The sequence below is a fragment of the Watersipora subatra genome, chromosome 10 (assembly GCF_963576615.1).
Source record: "Watersipora subatra chromosome 10, tzWatSuba1.1, whole genome shotgun sequence".
In the NCBI taxonomy this organism is placed as follows: Eukaryota; Metazoa; Bryozoa; class Gymnolaemata; order Cheilostomatida; family Watersiporidae; genus Watersipora; species Watersipora subatra.
This window is the reverse complement of record NC_088717.1, coordinates 60,771,610-60,794,755: the sequence shown is the minus strand read 5'-3', so window position 1 is coordinate 60,794,755 and position 23,146 is coordinate 60,771,610. Positions and strand designations below refer to the sequence as shown.

The window sequence follows — 23,146 nt, the reverse complement described above, 5'->3', positions numbered from 1 at the left end:
TCAACACATCCCTTGCTGAAGTTGTTCTAAGCAAGGGCTGACAAAACAGAAACTCATGTGTCCTGCACATATCTACCATACACCAATAGCTGGGAAAGACTGGCAACATCAGTTGAATCATCAAATTGTACGGCCCAAAATGGGGATGCTTTAATCTTAGCAATTACTTTCTCTTCAATATTTGCCGCAATATCATCAATGCGTCGCTTCACAGTGTTGTTGGATGTTGGGAGGTCTTGAAAGTTTTGCCCCGCTGGTTTTCCAAGTACTATTGAAGCGCAGTCTAACATACATGGCTTGATCAGGGTCTCTCCTATTGTATGTGGCTTTTTACACTGAGCAATACGGTAGGAAACAGCGTATGAAGCTGTAATAAGTGCATTACTATGAGCATAGAGGTCTCCACTTGCATCAAGTCTACTTCTCTTTACTTGCCGCTCTTTGGACCAAAAGTAATCCCGGTCGTTCTCAGCTAGTGCGGGGTGAATTTTTGTGTGAGTGTTGCTTCAACTGAAATGGTTTCATGGAGACATTTGAGAAAGTTTTCAGGCATATCACACATTGCGGAAGCCGAAGACCGTTTTTCATAAGATACGAATACCCATGATCCAAGTAACTCTCAGTGTAGGTTCGTTTCTTTGGCTTTGACATCATGCACTAATTAATGGTTGTAAAAATAAAGCGGCGGCTGAAAAATATTATAAACGACCTAGTATCTCTTTGTATAATAATAATAATCCTCTGTGACTGTATGAATGTGTTTTATTTGATTTAATACTATAGATGCATGATTATGTGACTTATTTGCAAAAAAGCAAGTAAGTCATAACATGAGTGATAGTAGGAAACAATAATGGGAGCATATATGTAATTATACTTGTACAAAGAATCTTACAGATTTTTTCTTTTACATGTAATGCAGTAGTTGATAAATGGGTGTGTCCTTGTCAAATACATGTGCACTGTGAGCAGCATACTTTCAAACTAAGCCTTAGTTTGACCTTAGTTACTAAGGTCATTAATTAAAGTCAAGCTGGTTTATTGGAATTTTTCCAAATTGTTGGCAAAGATTATTACATTTACAGTACCTACATGCAGACTGTATTACAATGAATGTACAGTAAAATGTACTTGATCTACTACCCAAGCCAGAATATACTTGTGATAAAAGAGGAATGAGAACAGAAAACACATCTAGGATTTTGTTAAGGCTTAAACCATAACTGTCCCGAACAACTTTTATCGTAATTACTAGGTAAATCAGACACGCTGATTCCGATTTTGTACTCAAAATAAAGATTAGTCCGCTAACCTTCAAAGTCATTTAGGCTTTTTTAAAGCGTTTCAATATCCGTTTCGAAAACAACACAATCGGCATTACAAGCTCTGCCCATAAATATGTGACGAAACCTAGCTTTTTTCAGAAACGGAAGTTAGGAATGTTTAGTCCGATTTAGAATAATAGAGATGGGTGTCTTAAAACCCATTATTATCTAAATCCAGCATGTAAAATAATTTCAGTTTTTTTATGAAAGGGATATAAACTATTTAAAATTGCTCGCGTCTTGTTACATGACGTTTGAATGGGCTGGACGCCAAGAAAAATGAGCTCAAAAAGCGCGGTTTTATCACAAGTTAGCATTGTTATCGCGCTTTTTAAATATGCAATGCTAAATAGCTTATCTATCTTTCTGAAAAGACTGATATTATTTTTAAGGATGAATTTAGATACTAATGGATTTTAAAACACCCATCTCTATTATTCTAAATCGGTCTAAACATCCCTACGTAACTTCTTTTCCTAAAAAGCTAGGTTACGTCACATATTTATGGGCGGAGCTTGTTATGCCGATTGTGTTGTTTTCGAGACCGATATTAAAACGCTATAAAAAATCCTTCATTACCCTGAAAGTTAGTAGCCTAATCTTTATTTTGATTACAAAATCAAAATCAGCGTGTCTGATTTACCTAGTAATTACGATAAAAGCTGTTCGTGGCAGTTATGGTTTAAAAGCGCGTTCACAAAATGCAAAATTATAAAAACTAAAATTCTCCCTTTAAAATGCCAAATTCCCCCCTGGGGGGAATTCCCCCCAGGTTGGGAACCACTGTTGTAGTGCTTACTCGGTTGTTGTGGATTTGGGCTAAGTATCCCACTGCTGCCACCAGTGATGTGGATTTTACCGTGCCACTTTCACGGTTTCCCACAAGCCGAGTAATCACGAAGACTGAGTTGTTATCTGAGCATGCAATGCATATTTACATAATAAATATAGTTGTATTAATATAACAATGTCATGCATACATAAATATTACACAGTATAAGGATAAAGTGTCTCTCATATGCAGGGAGCTGCGCTGCTCTGCCTGCCTCTCCATCGCGTCTGTTCTTTTATCTGCTTCATTTTTGTTGGCTCCGCCCACTTGCGGTTTCGCTTCCCCCCCCCCCCCCCCCCCCCCGTATGTTTGGTGGCTACGTGACCCGCGTTACTCCTGTCTTATTGCTGGCCCAGCCTCCGAGCGAGGTCACTTGGCCGTCACGCTGGTACCGGTTCTGCTGGTGACGCGTTTCCCTCACAGTGGCATCAACGCCGTGATATGACGATATAGTGTGAACCAGCCTTTATATTAGCCTCTATCTATGCGTTCCTTTTGCTGCTTGGCTCGCTGCCAAGTTGCTGTCTTTGGCTTGCTGCCAGATGCGCTCTGCCTTTCTCTGGCTTGCTGCCAGTTCCCCCATGCTTTGGCTTGCTGCCAGTGGCTCCTTATATACTCATCCTCGAATCAGTGACAAATGTCATTGGCTGCCTGAGTTCATTTTTGCGTATCTCACAACATTCCTGCAATGTCTATTTTTAGTAATTTCGATGTCAACCAGCATTCTTTTTTCACAGCTGATATCTGACGTCATATTTTTGGGATTCCATGACGATGCTGGGAATCCCAATAAGCTAACAAGTCAATAAGCTAAGAGACTAAGTTGATAATTTCTACAAGATTGGCCATAACCTGAAAACCATCAGTAGATGATTAGAAAAATGGCTTTTGCTATAATACTCATCTTGAGACAGCTATACGTATAGTTATCTATCTAACATAAGGCAAAAGAGACATTCCTATTTCATGTTATGCATTCTATAGTCATTGCATAACTTTTTTCGCTTTTCATAACATTAAAATTCACGCATAATTATATTAGGATTTCACAAAATCCTTTTTATCTATAATAAATGATGTTATAAGCTATATATATAAAAGTGTTGTAAATACTCGATCGGTTGATGGTTTGATGTATATATGTCCCTGCTTGTGCTTGTTGTCACTCTGCGAAATAATATTGAATAGTTCTTGTGATGTATTGTCCTCCTTTGTATGTAGTGGTGACAATTATAATTGATTTGTACATGGTCACACATCTCCTTCATGCGTAATGGTAATAATCATAATTAGAAGTACATCTATCATGCTTGTTAATGTCTCTCATCAGCTGTATTGGTTAAATGGCTCATATTCTTGGTATTTTCATCAGTACATCATTTACTACGCTGTTTGTGGCAGTGAGGTGGCAATGCTTCGAAGCTACTATTAAGGCGTGGTCACACAAGCACTGAACCGAACTAGATGACACAAAACGACGTCGCTCTCAGCTGTAAAAAGTTCGGCCAAAGATATTTCTAGCCGAAACGAACCATTTCGGCACTGCTCGAAATTTTGTGGCTGAACCCTTGCTCTTAATAGCTGGTTAAAATTCTAGAATTCTAATGAGCACGCGTCACATTTCTCTCGCGGTGCACCGGACTGCCAGTGTACGAGTTTTAATCTAAAATCGGAAATGCAAAACAGTTGATTATTATAAAACTATAATTTTAAACAGCTTCAAAAACGCAACTGCTACTGCAAATTGATGGCTATAAATAGCTCAAACATTGTTTATATTGTTATAACTCTGATATCTTTGTTTAGGGGCAACAATCAGTCGAGAGCTTGGATCACATAAACTTGTAGTTTTGGTTTAAAGAAAGATGACTTCCACAATAAATATCTTCAAAACATTTAAAAACCTTGAAACTCTGTTTTTTGCTAGACAGCATTATTGTTGTTATTATTAGAGTCATTTAACCAAACCTGTTTCTAATGCAAACACAACAGTTTTAAATAAGTTTACATAGAAATAGTATTTCATGTTCACAAGAGTAAAAAGTCAAAGGCTTAAGCATACCAGAGTTGTATTACACAAAATTTCAATCCGCTCGAGATGTAGCCAACGATTATGGCCCCAAAAACTTAAAAGAGTTATTTGGAAAAGGTTTGAAGTTGTTGCAGTAATTTTTATGGTTGCGGAATAACTTTTTCTTGAAAGAACTGTTAAACAGGTGCCATCTATTTGGGCAAGAAGTTGTAGAGGTCAATGAACTACACAGATTACTTTAGCTGTGTGTTTAATAATGTTTTGAGCTAGTCAACTAGGTGAAACGATTTGTTCAATGTCTTACCACATTACTTTGCATATTGAAAGTCATTTAGACTCTTTTCTGAGATGGTCACAAAAAATCTTGTAATTTAACAATAGAATTGTTAAAAAAACAAGAGTCCCTTTGAATAAAAAGTAAAAACTTTTATCCAAAAACGACTTGGAATATAGAAACAACATGGCCGCCATTATCCTTAGCATTGCCTTTACCACCTTTATTTTCTGGTTTATAGGTAAAACTCAGTGCTTTCTTTGCACGCAATCTTAGAAGGCAGGTCAAAACAGTATCTGGTGTATTATAACAAAAAGGCTCCATTCCTCCAGAAAAATGATTTTCCAAGCTGCAAGTCCTCATAACTTAGATAAGAGAAACTCACCCATACGTACCAGTTCCCTAATCACGCCTCATATATCTGCTATATCATGAATCTTTGATCTCGTAATCCTGCTTGAAACCATTGCACAGAATAACTTAGAGAGGCGTAACTAAAGTGCTTTGTAAAGATTGCTATGTTCAGGCTTCGAACTCATGACATTCAACTTTGGAGGTCGACACTCTACTATTGCACTACTACTACGAGCAATCTTTAGTATCACACTAGGGATGTTCCGTGTTGTTCCGTAATATTTCATGGTGTTCCGTAATGTTCCGTAATGTTCCATGATGTTCCGTGATGTTCCGTGATGTTCCGTAATGTTCCATGATGTTCCGTGATGTTCCGTGATGTTCCGTAATGTTCCATGATGTTCCGTAATGTTCCGTAATGTTCCGTAATGTTCAGTGATGTTCCGTAATGTTCTGTAATGTTCTGTGATGTTCAGTGATGTTCCGTGATATTCTGCAATATTCCGCGTTATTCCGCACTGTTCCGCGATATTCCATAATGTTTTGGGACGTTCCGTGATGATCTGTGATGTTCCGTGATGTTCTGTGATATTTTGCAATATTCCGCGTTATTCCGTGATGTTCCGTCATGTTCCGTAACGTTCCATGATGTTCCGTGATGTTCCGTGATGTTCTGTGATATTCTGCAATATTCTGCAATATTCTGCGTTATTCCGTGATGTTCCGTAATGTTCCGTAATGTTCCATGATGTTTCATGATGTTCCGCAATGTTCCATGATGTTCCGTGATGTTCCATGATGTTCCGTAATGTTCCGTAATGTTCCATGATGTTCAGTGATGTTCCGTGATATTCTGCAATATTCCGCGTTATTCCGCACTGTTTCGCTATATTCCATAATGTTTCGTGATGTTCCGTGATGACCTGTGATGTCACCATTTTCTCGCAAGATAAAAGGCTCTAAAAGCAGATTCAATACATCTTATTTCAACTGCACAAGTAGACCTGCTTCAAGCAATGTCAAGCTAAATTGGCAATTTTAGAGCTTTAGTTTTCTGTATAAATTTACCACAATCTACAGTGTATATGAATAAAAACTCAAACATCCGTCTCTGCATGCATTAAAGGCAATTGTCCTTAATAAACACGTTCATGGAATTTGTCTTGAGAGCATTCTAGCAATTTTCTAGCAATATGAAGCAATTTAGAAATTTTAAGTTTGCTAGATTACTTCATATAAATCATGGGGAGTTGATATAGAAAACAAAAGCTCTAAAGTTGCCAATTTAGCCTGATATTGCTTGAAGTGGGCCTGCTTTAGCACATGAAATAAGCTGTATTGAGTTTACTCTTACAGCCTTTCCTCTCGCGAGAATTTGTTAACATCACAGATTTCTTCCTTACAAAGATAGAAATTCTGGCCAATGCCGGACTTAATGTTTTCGTGGCATCACAATCTTAAATTTTAATTGCTGAGGGACTTTTTTGTTTTTCTTTTGCTTTACTTTGTTTCTTATATCTTTACTTTTTCAAATTCATCTGCTATAACGTTTCATGATTCAATATTTAAATAATATACTATAACAAGATATGATCATAATATATGTAATATATCATAATATGTAATTGTGACAGCATCCATCCCTTGGGCAACAGAGGTTACCGATGCTAGTCTATTGAAGCTATAAATAGGAATAGCTATAATAAGCTTATAATAATCACTCGCAAAAGTGAAATACATTTTTCAATCATGATGGTCAATTGTAATTTTATATGAATTATAATTTTTTTCAAAAACATTGCGTTATGCGCACTGAGCACTTAATACTCAATAAAACAAAATGGTTGTAATGATTTCTGTAAACAGAGATCTTCGCAAATAATTTGCAATGGCAGGAGTTGCCTTACCTTGGTTAGTATTTACTATGTTTTTTTAGCAGATTAGAGTTTTTCAGCAGACTAAATATTATAAAGTATATAGAGTATAGTGAACTGTATAGTATACAGTGCAATACAATAGCCTTTTTTAATGTGATGTCTCTGTATATGTAGACCTATATGTAGACCTAAATACAGGCTCATAAGTTAAAATAAACAGTTAGCTAAGCCGGACCACCCACCACTCCTATTAGTTTTTTTAATAAAGGCTGACTGTAAGTAGGCAAAGATGTAGTAACTATTAAGTTCAAAGGTACTATAATCCACAGTTGAATGTGTTTTTAATTATTCATCTCCTACCTTATCTAATAACTCCAATTGTGTCGTTACATTTTCATACTCGACTAGGACAGAAAAATATGTTTTTAGAACAATTTCCTTGTATCCTCTAATTATGACTGTGGAGCTGATAAGTTTGAACAGGTTAGCTGAACATAGAAAAACTATTTAAAGAAACATTCATATTTTGCAAAGATGAGTGCTCCTTTCACTGCTTTGTATTGTATAAAACATGAATGCAGGCCAGTTGAGTTGCAAAATCTTTTAGTTGGTCATTTCCTGCTAGTTAAGTAGCGGATGCATGAAGCTATTTCTTGTGTCACTCACTCTTTTCCATGACACACTTATTTGCAATAATCTGCTGGTCATTCGCAGGATGAAAACGTCAAAAATTCGCAAGTCAAGTGAGTTTTGTTACTCACAAATCTATATTGATTGTGTCATCAGACTATTCCATTACAAACATTTTTATACTTCAGTAATTTATATTTTATTCTGAGCAGTTCCAAATGTGCTAATGTTTTGAATGCCACTACTACGTGTGACAAGACTGAGTCGCTAGTCATTGACTTATGGGTCAATAATTAGCGACGCAGTTTTGTCACTGTCTTACATTTTTATCAAAGCGCCGGTGTTAATCCGCATCATGTGAATGCCCATTCAAACATCGCAAGACAACTCAGCGTGTTCACAACTCCAAATCACCATCATGCACACGATGGCAACATAGTAAATAGAGGATGCCCATTTTGCATAACCTTGGGTTGGATTCTGATAGTTAATTTTGGTTGTAATACAGTTTATGCTTTTACATTGTATGTTTGCTACGCTGTATAATTTTCAATTATCAACCTGAGACTGAAACATTTTCTTTCAGAAACCTGAGGAGGTAGCCACTAATGATAGTTTGCTCTTTGTGACCCTGTCGGCCCCAGGACATCCTGATGCATTTTTTCATCTTGCTCAGCTACAGTGGTACGGCTTCAACTATGCTGACAGGAATAACATCACAGCTATAAATAGCTTTATTACATCGCTCATTGAACAGTAAGCTAACCTAAAATATGTAAAGGCTTTTGCTGGAGATATTTATGTTACAATATGTAAAGGTTAACTGACAGCAATACATTTGAAATTACAATATTTACTATAATAAGAGCAGTGTTTGTCCGTCTTTCAAGAAAAAAAAGTACATCCAGATACTCAGATTCAAAAACAAGCAAACTACCATCTGCACTGCTCAACTACTTTTTTAGCTTTCCATCCATGAATAATTGTACACATATTTATTACACATGGCAATCTCCATCGTACATGAAAGTGTCAGTGTACTAGTTACTTATAACAATATAATCATGATACTTTTTACCAACTATTTTGATGTTAGTAGAACAAAGAACGGTAATTTACAAAACAATACTAACAAGCCAATTCCTTGTTTGTAACATAATGGTGCGGTTTTTTTTTTGCAAAACGTATGAGTATGACCTGCAGCTATAAATAGGTTTATCTCAAATCGCATTAAACAGTAAGCGCAACAAAATTTATCAGTGGGTGAAAGTGTTCGTTTGTCAGAATACTTTCTGTCCCAAAAGGTTAGACATTGTATAAGTCAACACTATTGGTATTTTCCGGTTGTTGTTATTGGACAATGGTCAACGTTTCTCTGGAAAGCTCTTGATGTGAATGCTCCTTGAACAAATTTTACTGCCCTACATAAAAATATTACAACAGTATCAAAACAGACTGATGCCGATTAATGCTTTCGGGTTGTAAACTTTTAAAAATGCTTCAACCTTTTCTCTGTAATTCCTAGATTGGTACATAACAAAAACTATCGAGAAAATATAATGTATAAAATACATATAAAATGTATTATTATAAAAATGCTATAAGACATATATTATAATAGGTGTGAACAAAATGTAACTGCAATACCGGCTACATTATTCATTTGCATCCATGTACATGTACACTGTATATTATACTTGAATTGAAAGGTGTAGCACGCACTCTCATATTATTTCAAACCAAGGAGTCAGGCATTATTACATTCTGGTTGATGAAATTCAGGTTTTTGTATTGTGTGTTCATTAACATCTTACAGTCATATCTCAACATAAAAGCTTAATGTGTTCCAGGATCCATATGTCTCAATCAATCAGCTCATATGACAATTATCTTGTATATCCAATCATATTTTCCCATATAATATAACTAAATACAAATTAATCCATTTCTATCCTTTAAAAACCACCTGAAAACAGGGTATTACGATGAAAAAATGTGTTGTTAATTGTTCTATTTCACCACCTACGCTTAAAAAATAGCAAATACCTATTTTGTGGTTTTGTTGTGATCTGCAATAAAATGTAACATTATTATGTACAATACTGTAATGAGTTCTTACCTTTGAGACAGACGGTAGCGGCTAATGGCAGTGTGAGACTTGATGGCACAGCGTTCAGTACTCACTGTTGTGATGTGAGACTTGATGGCACAGCGTTCAGTACTCACTGTTGTGATGTGAGACTTGATGGCACAAAGTTCAGTACTCACTGTTGTGATGTGAGACTTGATGGCACAGCGTTCAGTACTCACTGTTGTGATGTGAGACTTGATGGCACAGCGTTCAGTACTCACTGTTGTGATGTGAGACTTGATGGCACAGCGTTCAGTACTCACTGTTGTGATGTGAGACTTGATGGCACAGCGTTCAGTACTCACTGTTGTGATGTGAGACTTGATGGCACAGCGTTCAGTACTCACTGTTGTGATGTGAGACTTGATGGCACAGAGTTCAGTACTCACTGTTGTGATGCTACATAACATTAACTTTAAAGTTAACTTGAATAAATTTATCTTACTAAACACACACTTGAAAACAACTTTTAATTTTACACTAAATTTAATTCTAAGTTTGTCTTTGTGTTCATGTTGTACTATCTTCTTCCGGCCTGGCTTCTCTTGACTCACGTTCACATTTAGCTGACCTTTTCAAATTATTTTGCTCTGACAAGAATCACCAAGCAGTGTTGTTTTTATAAGCAGCCTCTCGCATAATAAGCTACCTAATGGCTGCATTGAGAACTGTTTCGTACGATCATATCTCAAATTTGTCTCATATCTCAAGCTAAAGGTTTGCTTAGAATTTCTCTCAAATACCAAACTTTTCGTATGTCAAAACACTCACATTTTGAGTTAGGACTGTATAATAAAGCCATAACAGAATTGTATTTCAACCACACACACTAATGATTACTAGCAAAGATTACACGTTGATTACTACCAATGTGTTGGTCTACTCTTACCCAAACTTGAGCATCATTCACATCTTGCAATCCTTTTGCAGTTTTAACCAAGTTAACTCCATATTTGATTCTGTGATGAGTTTTCACGAAAATGTGCTGCATATGAATGTATGATGTAATGCAAAAGGTCTTACTGTGTTTAGCTCTGTGAATTGCGCATTAGCAAAACTCCCACTGTTGTAGACATTACCGCGATTGCATCAATACCACTTACTGCGCAATAAAAATGATGTAGAGCATGTTTACTGCGTACCGAACAGTGGTAAAAGTGTGTAAAGTAATTATACAGCATGGCATGCAGTGTCTAGTGCACTTCACAGCTAGGCATCAGTGAGTACTCATCAATGTGCAACTAAAAATGAACATGCACACGAGTTTAGTAGGTAATATTTGTCAATGAGTATCAGTATTTTTCTATCCTTTACATTTGTTTTTTATGTTTGAGGTGATCTGGTTGCCAAAATATTTCAAGATTAAAGTTGATAAAAAATGAGTGTAATTAAAAGCCTGAGATGAATCGAAAGTGCTATTGTGACACCTCTCATCGCGAAGAGATTGACAGAATAGAGAAGCGTAACGCTGCAATAGCAGATATCAACCATTGCGACAGTAACAACTAGAAACTTCATGTCACGCATAATTTTCTTCCAAGTGTTTTAATCCTGATGAAACAATCCATCGTTGCGTAATAATCATAACCCTGTAACTAACATACTGATCATAACCCTGTAACTAACATACTGATCATAACCCTGTAACTAACATACTGATCATAACCCTGTAACTAACATACTGATCATAACCCTGTAACTATCATACTGATCATAACCCTGTAACTAACATACTGATCATAACTCTGTAACTAACATACTGATCATAACCCTGTAACTAACATACTGATCATAACCCTGTAACTAACATACTGATCATAACCCTGTAACTAACATACTGATCATAACCCTGTAACTAACATACTGATCATAACCCTGTAACTAACATACTGAAAGTAAAATATATAATTACACAGCAGACAGAAGTAAACTGTAGAGTAGCCATAGCACTGACAGTAGTCTAGAATGACTAGCCTGTGAACCTGAAGGTGTGGTAAAGTCTCCCTGATTTCTATTGATTGTGACAGGAAGGGTAACTAATTATAAAATGCTGATTTTGCTCATTCAAAAAGGCTGACTAGAAGGTCCACTGCAGTTACTTTAAAAAGCTTTAAACGTTGCCCTGCCTAAAGGTTTAAATAACATATAAAATAAAAAGATTTTTTATGACTCTTTAATGGTAACCAACATGAAAAATGTTTTAATATTAGCAAAAGGACTCGATATTAATTACAATATTTACTACAATCTACTACCAACTACAATATTAAGTATTTATTCTATTTTTTATCTTCCTATATCAAATCACTTCAAGCCTTGCAACAATGAAACAAGCATTACCAATCACACATAAGCTGTTGCAATGCCTACAATATTCTGATAAACTAAAAAGGAGAAAAGCTTAACATTCCAAAATACTTGACATAGCAAAGAACCGTGTCCGAGTGCCATAAACTTAGAGCTATTTTTTTCAGTTCCGTTTTTAGTAATATTTTCTATAACAAGAGCCATGCCCACTCATCTGTAGCAGAGTTAGAACTTAGCATAAAAGATTGCTTTGCACTGCACTCAAGATCTTGACAATCGTATTAGCAGTCTGACACTCTCCAACCTGCGCTAGTTAGTAACTTCTAGCATTTCTGAATTACTGTGCACACACTTACTCTCTGTTTATATCGGAATTCCAAACGAACTCTCACAACCAATCATACTGCCAGCGTACATGTAGTTGTATTTAGTATGTGTAAATGTGACAGTTAATTAGCCATCTGTTTATTTTGTTGCAAGCTCGTTAATGGCTTTTGATCACGCTGTTCCTTTTTGGCCAATTCACAAAACTGCTCATAGATTCTGTCAAGAACCATTGATCCCTTAAGACATGGGCAATGCGCGTTCAGCACTGCTGCATTTGACGCACGTTTTTAGGTTGATCGGGAACACGCCAAGTATGTAGATGTTTGTTCAGACAGCCTTTGAATAGCTTGAATTAGCTGTTTTAACAATCAGCACAGTGATAAAAGATTGTGGATACAATATTAGGCCTTTATTATACAATAATAGGCCTTTATTTACTGACATTCTTTTTGCGTCTAAAATAATAGTAAAGGACTCAAAAAAACTATTTTAAACAGGTAACATCATTGGGAGATATGTGGCCAGCTGTATCTATACTTAACTGTTAGCCACCTTTTTTCTGATTCATAAGAGTAAGTGACACTTTGCCAACCTGGAATATGCTTTTCAAGCTTTTTAACAAAATTTTATAACAAGACAAATGAAAACCACTTATTTAATAAGCAAGAAAAGTGTAAGAAACAGGGGCGGATCTACTGTGGTGCATATGGTGCAAATGCACCACCATAAATATGGCAAAAAATTTAAAAAAAAAGATTTAAAATCCATCAAGAATTGAGTAAATTACAATTCATTTCACTGAGAACTTGATTTGGGAGGAAATGAACAAAAACGGCCTAGTAGAGCTCGTTATAACGAACCAGCTTTAATAACATTGACCTGAATTTGTTTAGCTTATAAACAAATGAGAGTGGTCCCAATAAACATCTCCAATTGAGCAACAACCTTTTCGAAAGAAGTACTACAAGCAATTTTAAAAGCAAAATGTCTCAAAAGGAAGGTCAAAAATGAACTTTGGATCATTTCTTTCGACGACAAAACAACAATTCAAAAAAGTATGCCCTAATATGTCTGTTTTATAATAGCATCGTTATGTAGCTAATACTACGAAACATTTTTTATGGTAGTTTGCAGAAATGATGGCTAATTTCTGCACAGCCAAACCAAATGGCTGTTGAGGTTTTGTGATTGATTTTGTCTTGATTATATTTTATTGCAAAAATGTTTGTTAACTTTCTGTTTACATGTAATCTTGATATACATAGTATAAGGAACATTATAAAACACCAATTTAATTAATCATATCTAATGTCAATTTTTACCTTTAAACTTGTTGTTTGCTGCAAATAAATGATTACACTTATTTGGGCTCAAACACACCTCTCCTTTATTCTAAGATGCCTAAATTTCAAAAAGTTCCGCTAACGCGGGGCCAGGTTAGGGGTCGCCCCACGCACCCCCCTCCCATTTTAAATATATTACATAAATTTTTCACCACCCACTTTTTTTCCTAGATCCGCCCCTGGGAAAGCATAGGTGTAAGTAATGCACAAATACTATTAATTATCTTCCATCAGCTAATGTTTGTTATTGACAAATATTTCTTATCCAGCATTGCAAACAACCATTAGCGTACTTGCTTCACATGTGTATCTACTGACCATTAAACAGATTTTTCCCAAATTTTTCCACTTTTAATATGCAGTTATTCCAAATACCCACTCTTACTCTGCTCAAAATCTCATTTCTGACACATGAACTAGTCGTCCTTTCATTTCTTTTCCAGAGCCGATGTTATAATGCTGTATGACCAGTTTGACGCTTCACTAGTTCTGATGAAGAGAAAGTTCCATTGGACATACCTTGACATCTTCTACAAGTCCTACATGTTCCAGCCAAAATCAAAAAAAGAGCTATCAAAAAAATCCATAGAAAGGATACTTTCTAAAGAAGTGAATCTTGGCGATAAGCTTCTTTATGACTGCATGAACCATACCTGGTGGAACTATCCAGAGCTAAAAGAACAGCATTTCTGGGAGGAGGTGAGCATTTTTTAGGAGTTACTTATTCCTGTGATTTTTTATGGTTAAACTTGCAAAAGTAAATGGGGCAACTAGTGGTGTGAACTGATTGGAACTCAGGTAATGTTATACGAAGTTTCTTGTTTATGTGGTTATGAAAGAAATGTACAATGGTCACTGACATTAACAACCCTGTCAGCGTATTATTCAATAAGGGAGCCTAATGGCTTGGCAAGAATTCAATAGTTTGCATTGTCCATAAACATTCAGAGGTTAGCTACACAGTGGTTACATAGATCAATACATAATATTAGCAATATCAAGATATAAGTAACAACAGTATTTCCAACCGCGAGTTCTTTAAATATACGTAAATATAAAATTGAACACTCTATTGAACTTGTAATTATATTTTGTGGTTCTATGTGAAAAGATTGTCATGCCGCAGGCAGACCATTCTAGGCTGGATGTGGAGCCGATACACAGGGATCTTCCCGTTTTAGGACTCTAGGTATACAATTGTTGCTTTTGGAGGGAATACACCTTTAACCAATTAGTACGCAAGGCTAGTATATAAGAATATGATGCTGATATGCATGGCAAGCATGTTTTGCTAGTCACTGGAAACCTGCCTCCTTAAATGTATCTTTTGAACGGATTAATTCGTTCTCCTTTGTCTTGGGCTAGTTTAAACTCTTGCAGCCTTATTGGTGCGCGTTGTAAGCATGCGGACTATAGCAAAGTTATTACCAGAAATGTATAATAAAGTTTTACTGAACAGGGAAAAAGGCACATAACAGTTACAAAATGTATACAAAACTTCATTATAACTTAATACGCATTCTATGTACGTCTGCAGATCAGCAGTCTTTTTTCTATGTCACAATTCGGAGGTCGATTATTTCATTCATTCCAGTGTCAATAATACCTTTTTTTAGATATCATGTGTCATCTCTTGGTTCTTCTGAGGCCGTTTATTTCCCAAGAGTTGTGTTCCACCTCAGTTATACTGGATAGAAAAAATTGTCCTTTAACGATCTGGCTTTTCTGCTCAGTTAACTGGAACAGAAAAACCTATTACAACAGATTAGCAAAAAAAATTAAAAGTTTACATGGCTGGGAGCATTTGTGACTGAGCAGGTTTTTTTGGGAATCGTAGATTTATGTCCAATAAATACGTGGTTACTGCAAAAAGTGTTAGAATTTTAAAACCAGCCAACATGTGTGCTTTCAAGTTTCGCTAGGAGAGTGATAGAAAAAGTGAAACGACTATTTTGACAAACATGTAAATCGGAAATAGTATATTAAATATTTGAAATCTGTTGCATTAAAGCAAACTATCAGTGAACTTGTTAATGCAGGAAGAAATGACAAAAAATATAAAGAATATCATTCACATTCTTGTCTGAAAGGTAGTTTTTTTAGATTACTTTTACTCTATTTTGCATTTCTAGAACTGTTATTTTTTGTGTGTAGCAAGGCCGCGATAGTTAGCAGCTCATGAAACCTATTCCCATTCCTTATATATATATATATATATATATATATATATATATATATATATATATATATATATATGTTATATATATGTATACTAGCTGCATTACCCACCTACAGGAGCAGATTCACGTGCAGCATAAGGTTTATTGAGAGTTGTCTTTCATACTGTAAAACAACTCTAAATATGCAGTCTACTGAAATTGTTGTCCTGATCAGAGTATGTATGGACATATACATGTCAATGTTGGGGAGAACAGTGGAAATGTGTCTTACAGCTAGATGCGTGTAAAACCTAGTAAATATTCGAGATTCATGTGCATCCGTTCATACCCGTCTATATTTGCAGTTAACGATCGCGCACTTCTGCTGCTGATCCCCCGCCTCGGCTGCCCAGTCTTTACCCGCTGAGCAGTTGACAATCACGCTCTTGCAGTTGCCTCACAATCAATCAGTTCACATGCGCAATCAATCGCCTTGCACTCTCCTCGCAATCAATCGCCTCACACTCAATCGTCTCGCACTCGCCTTTCCATCACCTCCCACTCGCCTCGCAATCAAGCACCTCGCACTCAATTGCCTCGCCATCAATCGCCTCGCACTCGCCTTGCAATCAATCACCTCACACTCGCCTTGCAATCAATCACCGTGCACTCGCAACCAATCGTCTCGCAACCAATCGCCTCGCAATCAATCGCCTAGCACTCAATCGCTTTGCAATCAATCGCCTTGCACTCGCCAACTCATTCATCCGTAAAGCCACGCTTGGAGACTTTCGCTGTACTCGGGGTGAAAAAGGTCTCCCCCACATCCCCAAGTGACGCCACGGCCCCAAGCCTAGCTGTGCTACCCGGCGTTGCCCGAGTAGTAAAAAAGTCTTTGCACACAAAATTGATTTGTATTTAACATATAACAACATTTGCCATTCTAACTTTTAAACTACATATCATGAAAAAAATGTTTGGTGTAGGGTATAGTTGAAACAAATTAAGAGAGAAAATAAAACAACTGTAAAGGTTTTCAAACTTTTTCAAACAACTACAACTTTCAAACTTCATATCCTGAGAAAAAGGTTTTGTGCAGGTCAACTGGTTTAAAAATAAATAAAACAACTGTAAAGGTTTTTAAACCAATGTAAATTTAAAATTTCATAACTTTCAGCGACCTATATCTTGTGATAACATATAGTGGAACCTCAGTTCTCGAACATAATCAGTTCCAGAAGTTCGAGATCCGAAACAATTTTTCCCATTAAAATAAAATAATGTAAATTTTAATCCGCTTCAAGGCGAGAAAACAACTTCGGTAAAGTATTTTTTCAACATTTTACAGCATAAGCTGTACTTGTACCCGGGTGATAAAAAAGTCTTTGCACAGAAAATTTATTTGTATTTAACATATATAACAACATTTGCCATTATAACATTCAAACTACATAGGTAACATGAGAAAACATGATAGGTAACCTATCATGAGAAAAGTAGTTTTGTGTAGTTGAAATAATTTAAGAGAAAATAAAAACAACTGTAAATTTTATCAAACTTTGTCAAACAACTGTAACTTTCAAACATCATATCATGAGGAAAGGGTTTTCTGCCAGTCTAATAAATAAAATAAAACAATTGGAAAATGGATTAGATGTAAATTTCAAATAATTAGCAAGTAATAGCTAAATTAAGTCGGTTTTGCCACAATTACAATAAAAGATGATACGGTAATGATACAATTAATAGAAACTGAGAAAACAAAATAAAATTTGTGAATATGTTGAATTAATAACAACAATTTTTGCATAGAAGTGTGTAGGTATAAAAAGGTTACTGTCCCTCCAGAAACTATCCATCAATTCTTTGAATACGACGATACTAAAAAATATGACAGAATATCATAGTATTTTGTAGTTGAAATTTTATTGGAACAACGTCTGCCAAAAATGGTTGAATAAAAGAATAATATTAATAATAAAGATTGGAAACTAATCAAGTAATAGGAAAATAAATAGTGATAGGAAAATGAATAATGTTTAAACTTCAAACACGATACTCAATTTATGTTTAAAAGAATGCTAGTTGAAATAATAACAACGATGAAACAAACTTTAAAAAACTTATATATCGTACAGTAATCTTACAAATGTTTATTGTAAAATGTGAAATTAATTACGAAAAACTAATTGATTAGGTTTAAAAGAAAACATGTGTAAGCTAATACATCTAGCTGTATGACCCAGCGTTGCCCGGGTAATAAAAACAAAACTGAACAGAAAATTGATTTGTATTTAACATATAACAACATTTGCCATTCTACCTAAAACAACTGTAAAGGTTTTCAAACTTACTTTGTCAAACAACTTTTAAACTTCATACCATGAGAAAAATGTTTCGTGCAGGTCAAATAAATTATAAAAATAAAACGACTATAAAAGGGTTTAGATGTAACAGTGAAATAATTAGCAAGTAATAGCTAAATTGAGTCTGTTTTGTTACGATTACAATATGAGATGATTCGGTACTGATAAAATTAATACGACTTGAGAAAACAAAATAAAATTTGTGAATATTTTGAATTAATAATCACAATTCTTGCATAGAAGTGTGTGTATAAAAAAGTTACAGTTCCACCAACAGCTATCTATCAAAACTCTGAATATGACGATACTGGTACGACGATACTGGTACGACGATATGTTATGTAAAAATAAAATATTGTATTGTCTTTGTCTGATAGAAGGTGAGAGAATCTGAATGCTATTCCTACTCGAGATAATATGATGGTCCGCATGAAAAGTAGTGACCTTAACAGCCATTTAGCAATTGAACCTTAAGAAAAGCCAGAAATAGCGGTTCACAAAAACGGCATCGTGTTTCATAAAGTTAATAAAATTAAATCGCCAAATTCTAATATCGAGAGAGTCTATTGTCTATATCGTTTTGCCGAAAACAAATTAGCCCTAATACGTCGAGGACAAAAAAGCATCGCTTGTGGTGAAGCTAAAAGAAAGCCATAGAGTTGTAATTATTACGTCATTTTTGTGTGAAAACGGCAAACGATGAATAGGTTATGTATAATAGAGGTGTGTGCTAACCAGAGATTCCCGTTAATGCGCCCTAGATAGCTAGTAGCGGCTATTAGTCCGAAATGTACGGCACTCTATAAGGCGGACACACACACACACGCACGCACACACGCACGCACACACACACAGTCTTGTAAACGCATGCAAATGGGGACGTAATATATATACATGTACGTATATATAAACTTCGAGTAAAATTTACACACAGAGTGCTCGATATTATAAATTAGAGCCTGTTATGCAAAAACAAAAGTTACTGTATGACGATATAACAGTAACTTTATACCAATGCGAAATATATTTAACTGAAACAACATCAAAGGGAGTTGTAGTTGCATGAAAAACACCAAGCAAACTATAAATCCACACAATAGTGCCTTACTGCAAGTTGACCCTGAAGTTACAAGAGAAGGCGACTGCCGAATTGAAGACGATTGCCCGTTAGATGGAAAGCCCTTAACTAAGTCAATAGTGTCCAAGGCAACAGTGACAACAGCAGATGAGCAGCCGGAACAGCACCATGGTGAACTTACTGATAATAATTTTAAAACACGCTGTGCAAACTACAAGCCAGCATTTGGAAATGCGCAAAAAAGATCTAGCACCGAATTGAGTAAATACGTATAGATCTTGAAAGAGAACAACATTGACTTTGATATATACATGTATATATAAATAAATTTATGTATATATATATATGTATATATACATGTATATATAAATATATTTATATATATATATGTATATATATATAAATATGTATAAATATATATGTACAATTATGTATGTATGTATGTATGTATGTATGTATGTATGTATGTATGTATGTATGTATGTATGTATGTATGTATGTATGTATGTATGTATGTATGTATGTATGTATGTATGTATGTATGTATGTATGTATGTATGTATGTATGTATGTATGTATGTATGTATGTATGTATGTATGTATGTATGTATGTATGTATGTATGTATGTATGTATGTATGTATGTATGTATGTATGTATGTATGTATGTATGTATGTATGTATGTATGTATGTATGTATGTATGTATGTATGTATGTATGTATGTATGTATGTATGTATGTATGTATGTATGTATGTATGTATGTATGTATGTATGTATGTATGTATGTATGTATGTATGTATGTATGTATGTATGTATGTATGTATGTATGTATGTATGTATGTATGTATGTATGTATGTATGTATGTATGTATGTATGTATGTATGTATGTATGTATGTATGTATGTATGTATGTATGTATGTATGTATGTATGTATGTATGTATGTATGTATGTATGTATGTATGTATGTATGTATGTATGTATGTATGTATGTATGTATGTATGTATGTATGTATGTATGTATGTATGTATGTATGTATGTATGTATGTATGTATGTATGTATGTATGTATGTATGTATGTATGTATGTATGTATGTATGTATGTATGTATGTATGTATGTATGTATGTATGTATGTATGTATGTATGTATGTATGTATGTATGTATGTATGTATGTATGTATGTATGTATGTATGTATGTATGTATGTATGTATGTATGTATGTATGTATGTATGTATGTATGTATGTATGTATGTATGTATGTATGTATGTATGTATGTATGTATGTATGTATGTATGTATGTATGTATGTATGTATGTATGTATGTATGTATGTATGTATGTATGTATGTATGTATGTATGTATGTATGTATGTATGTATGTATGTATGTATGTATGTATGTATGTATGTATGTATGTATGTATGTATGTATGTATGTATGTATGTATGTATGTATGTATGTATGTATGTATGTATGTATGTATGTATGTATGTATGTATGTATGTATGTATGTATGTATGTATGTATGTATGTATGTATGTATGTATGTATGTATGTATGTATGTATGTATGTATGTATGTATGTATGTATGTATGTATGTATGTATGTATGTATGTATGTATGTATGTATGTATGTATGTATGTATGTATGTATGTATGTATGTATGTATGTATGTATGTATGTATGTATGTATGTATGTATGTATGTATGTATGTATGTATGTATGTATGTATGTATGTATGTATGTATGTATGTATGTATGTATGTATGTATGTATGTATGTATGTATGTATGTATGTATGTATGTATGTATGTATGTATGTATGTATGTATGTATGTATGTATGTATGTATGTATGTATGTATGTATGTATGTATGTATGTATGTATGTATGTATGTATGTATGTATGTATGTATGTATGTATGTATGTATGTATGTATGTATGTATGTATGTATGTATGTATGTATGTATGTATGTATGTATGTATGTATGTATGTATGTATGTATGTATGTATGTATGTATGTATGTATGTATGTATGTATGTATGTATGTATGTATGTATGTATGTATGTATGTATGTATGTATGTATGTATGTATGTATGTATGTATGTATGTATGTATGTATGTATGTATGTATGTATGTATGTATGTATGTATGTATGTATGTATGTATGTATGTATGTATGTATGTATGTATGTATGTATGTATGTATGTATGTATGTATGTATGTATGTATGTATGTATGTATGTATGTATGTATGTATGTATGTATGTATGTATGTATGTATGTATGTATGTATGTATGTATGTATGTATGTATGTATGTATGTATGTATGTATGTATGTATGTATGTATGTATGTATGTATGTATGTATGTATGTATGTATGTATGTATGTATGTATGTATGTATGTATGTATGTATGTATGTATGTATGTATGTATGTATGTATGTATGTATGTATGTATGTATGTATGTATGTATGTATGTATGTATGTATGTATGTATGTATGTATGTATGTATGTATGTATGTATGTATGTATGTATGTATGTATGTATGTATGTATGTATGTATGTATGTATGTATGTATGTATGTATGTATGTATGTATGTATGTATGTATGTATGTATGTATGTATGTATGTATGTATGTATGTATGTATGTATGTATGTATGTATGTATGTATGTATGTATGTATGTATGTATGTATGTATGTATGTATGTATGTATGTATGTATGTATGTATGTATGTATGTATGTATGTATGTATGTATGTATGTATGTATGTATGTATGTATGTATGTATGTATGTATGTATGTATGTATGTATGTATGTATGTATGTATGTATGTATGTATGTATGTATGTATGTATGTATGTATGTATGTATGTATGTATGTATGTATGTATGTATGTATGTATGTATGTATGTATGTATGTATGTATGTATGTATGTATGTATGTATGTATGTATGTATGTATGTATGTATGTATGTATGTATGTATGTATGTATGTATGTATGTATGTATGTATGTATGTATGTATGTATGTATGTATGTATGTATGTATGTATGTATGTATGTATGTATGTATGTATGTATGTATGTATGTATGTATGTATGTATGTATGTATGTATGTATGTATGTATGTATGTATGTATGTATGTATGTATGTATGTATGTATGTATGTATGTATGTATGTATGTATGTATGTATGTATGTATGTATGTATGTATGTATGTATGTATGTATGTATGTATGTATGTATGTATGTATGTATGTATGTATGTATGTATGTATGTATGTATGTATGTATGTATGTATGTATGTATGTATGTATGTATGTATGTATGTATGTATGTATGTATGTATGTATGTATGTATGTATGTATGTATGTATGTATGTATGTATGTATGTATGTATGTATGTATGTATGTATGTATGTATGTATGTATGTATGTATGTATGTATGTATGTATGTATGTATGTATGTATGTATGTATGTATGTATGTATGTATGTATGTATGTATGTATGTATGTATGTATGTATGTATGTATGTATGTATGTATGTATGTATGTATGTATGTATGTATGTATGTATGTATGTATGTATGTATGTATGTATGTATGTATGTATGTATGTATGTATGTATGTATGTATGTATGTATGTATGTATGTATGTATGTATGTATGTATGTATGTATGTATGTATGTATGTATGTATGTATGTATGTATGTATGTATGTATGTATGTATGTATGTATGTATGTATGTATGTATGTATGTATGTATGTATGTATGTATGTATGTATGTATGTATGTATGTATGTATGTATGTATGTATGTATGTATGTATGTATGTATGTATGTATGTATGTATGTATGTATGTATGTATGTATGTATGTATGTATGTATGTATGTATGTATGTATGTATGTATGTATGTATGTATGTATGTATGTATGTATGTATGTATGTATGTATGTATGTAGTATGTATGTATGTATGTATGTATGTATGTATGTATGTATGTATGTATGTATGTATGTATGTATGTATGTATGTATGTATGTATGTATGTATGTATG

General features: G+C 33.8%; 2 protein-coding genes across 2 annotated transcripts in view; both read left to right on the top strand.

The window, feature by feature from the left end:
* The window catches only part of LOC137406157 (galactose-3-O-sulfotransferase 3-like), a 53,826-nt gene extending 39,205 nt beyond the window's left edge, over positions 1–14,621 (top strand). The window contains exons 5-7 of the mRNA XM_068092687.1: positions 7,911–8,080; positions 13,876–14,131; positions 14,559–14,621. Of these exons, the coding sequence (XP_067948788.1) occupies positions 7,911–8,080; positions 13,876–14,131; positions 14,559–14,621 (489 nt within the window). The remainder of the gene's footprint in view (positions 1–7,910; positions 8,081–13,875; positions 14,132–14,558) is intronic.
* The window catches only part of LOC137407301 (ankyrin repeat, PH and SEC7 domain containing protein secG-like), a 260,223-nt gene that overhangs the window by 228,965 nt on the left and 8,112 nt on the right, over positions 1–23,146 (top strand). The window lies entirely within an intron of this gene.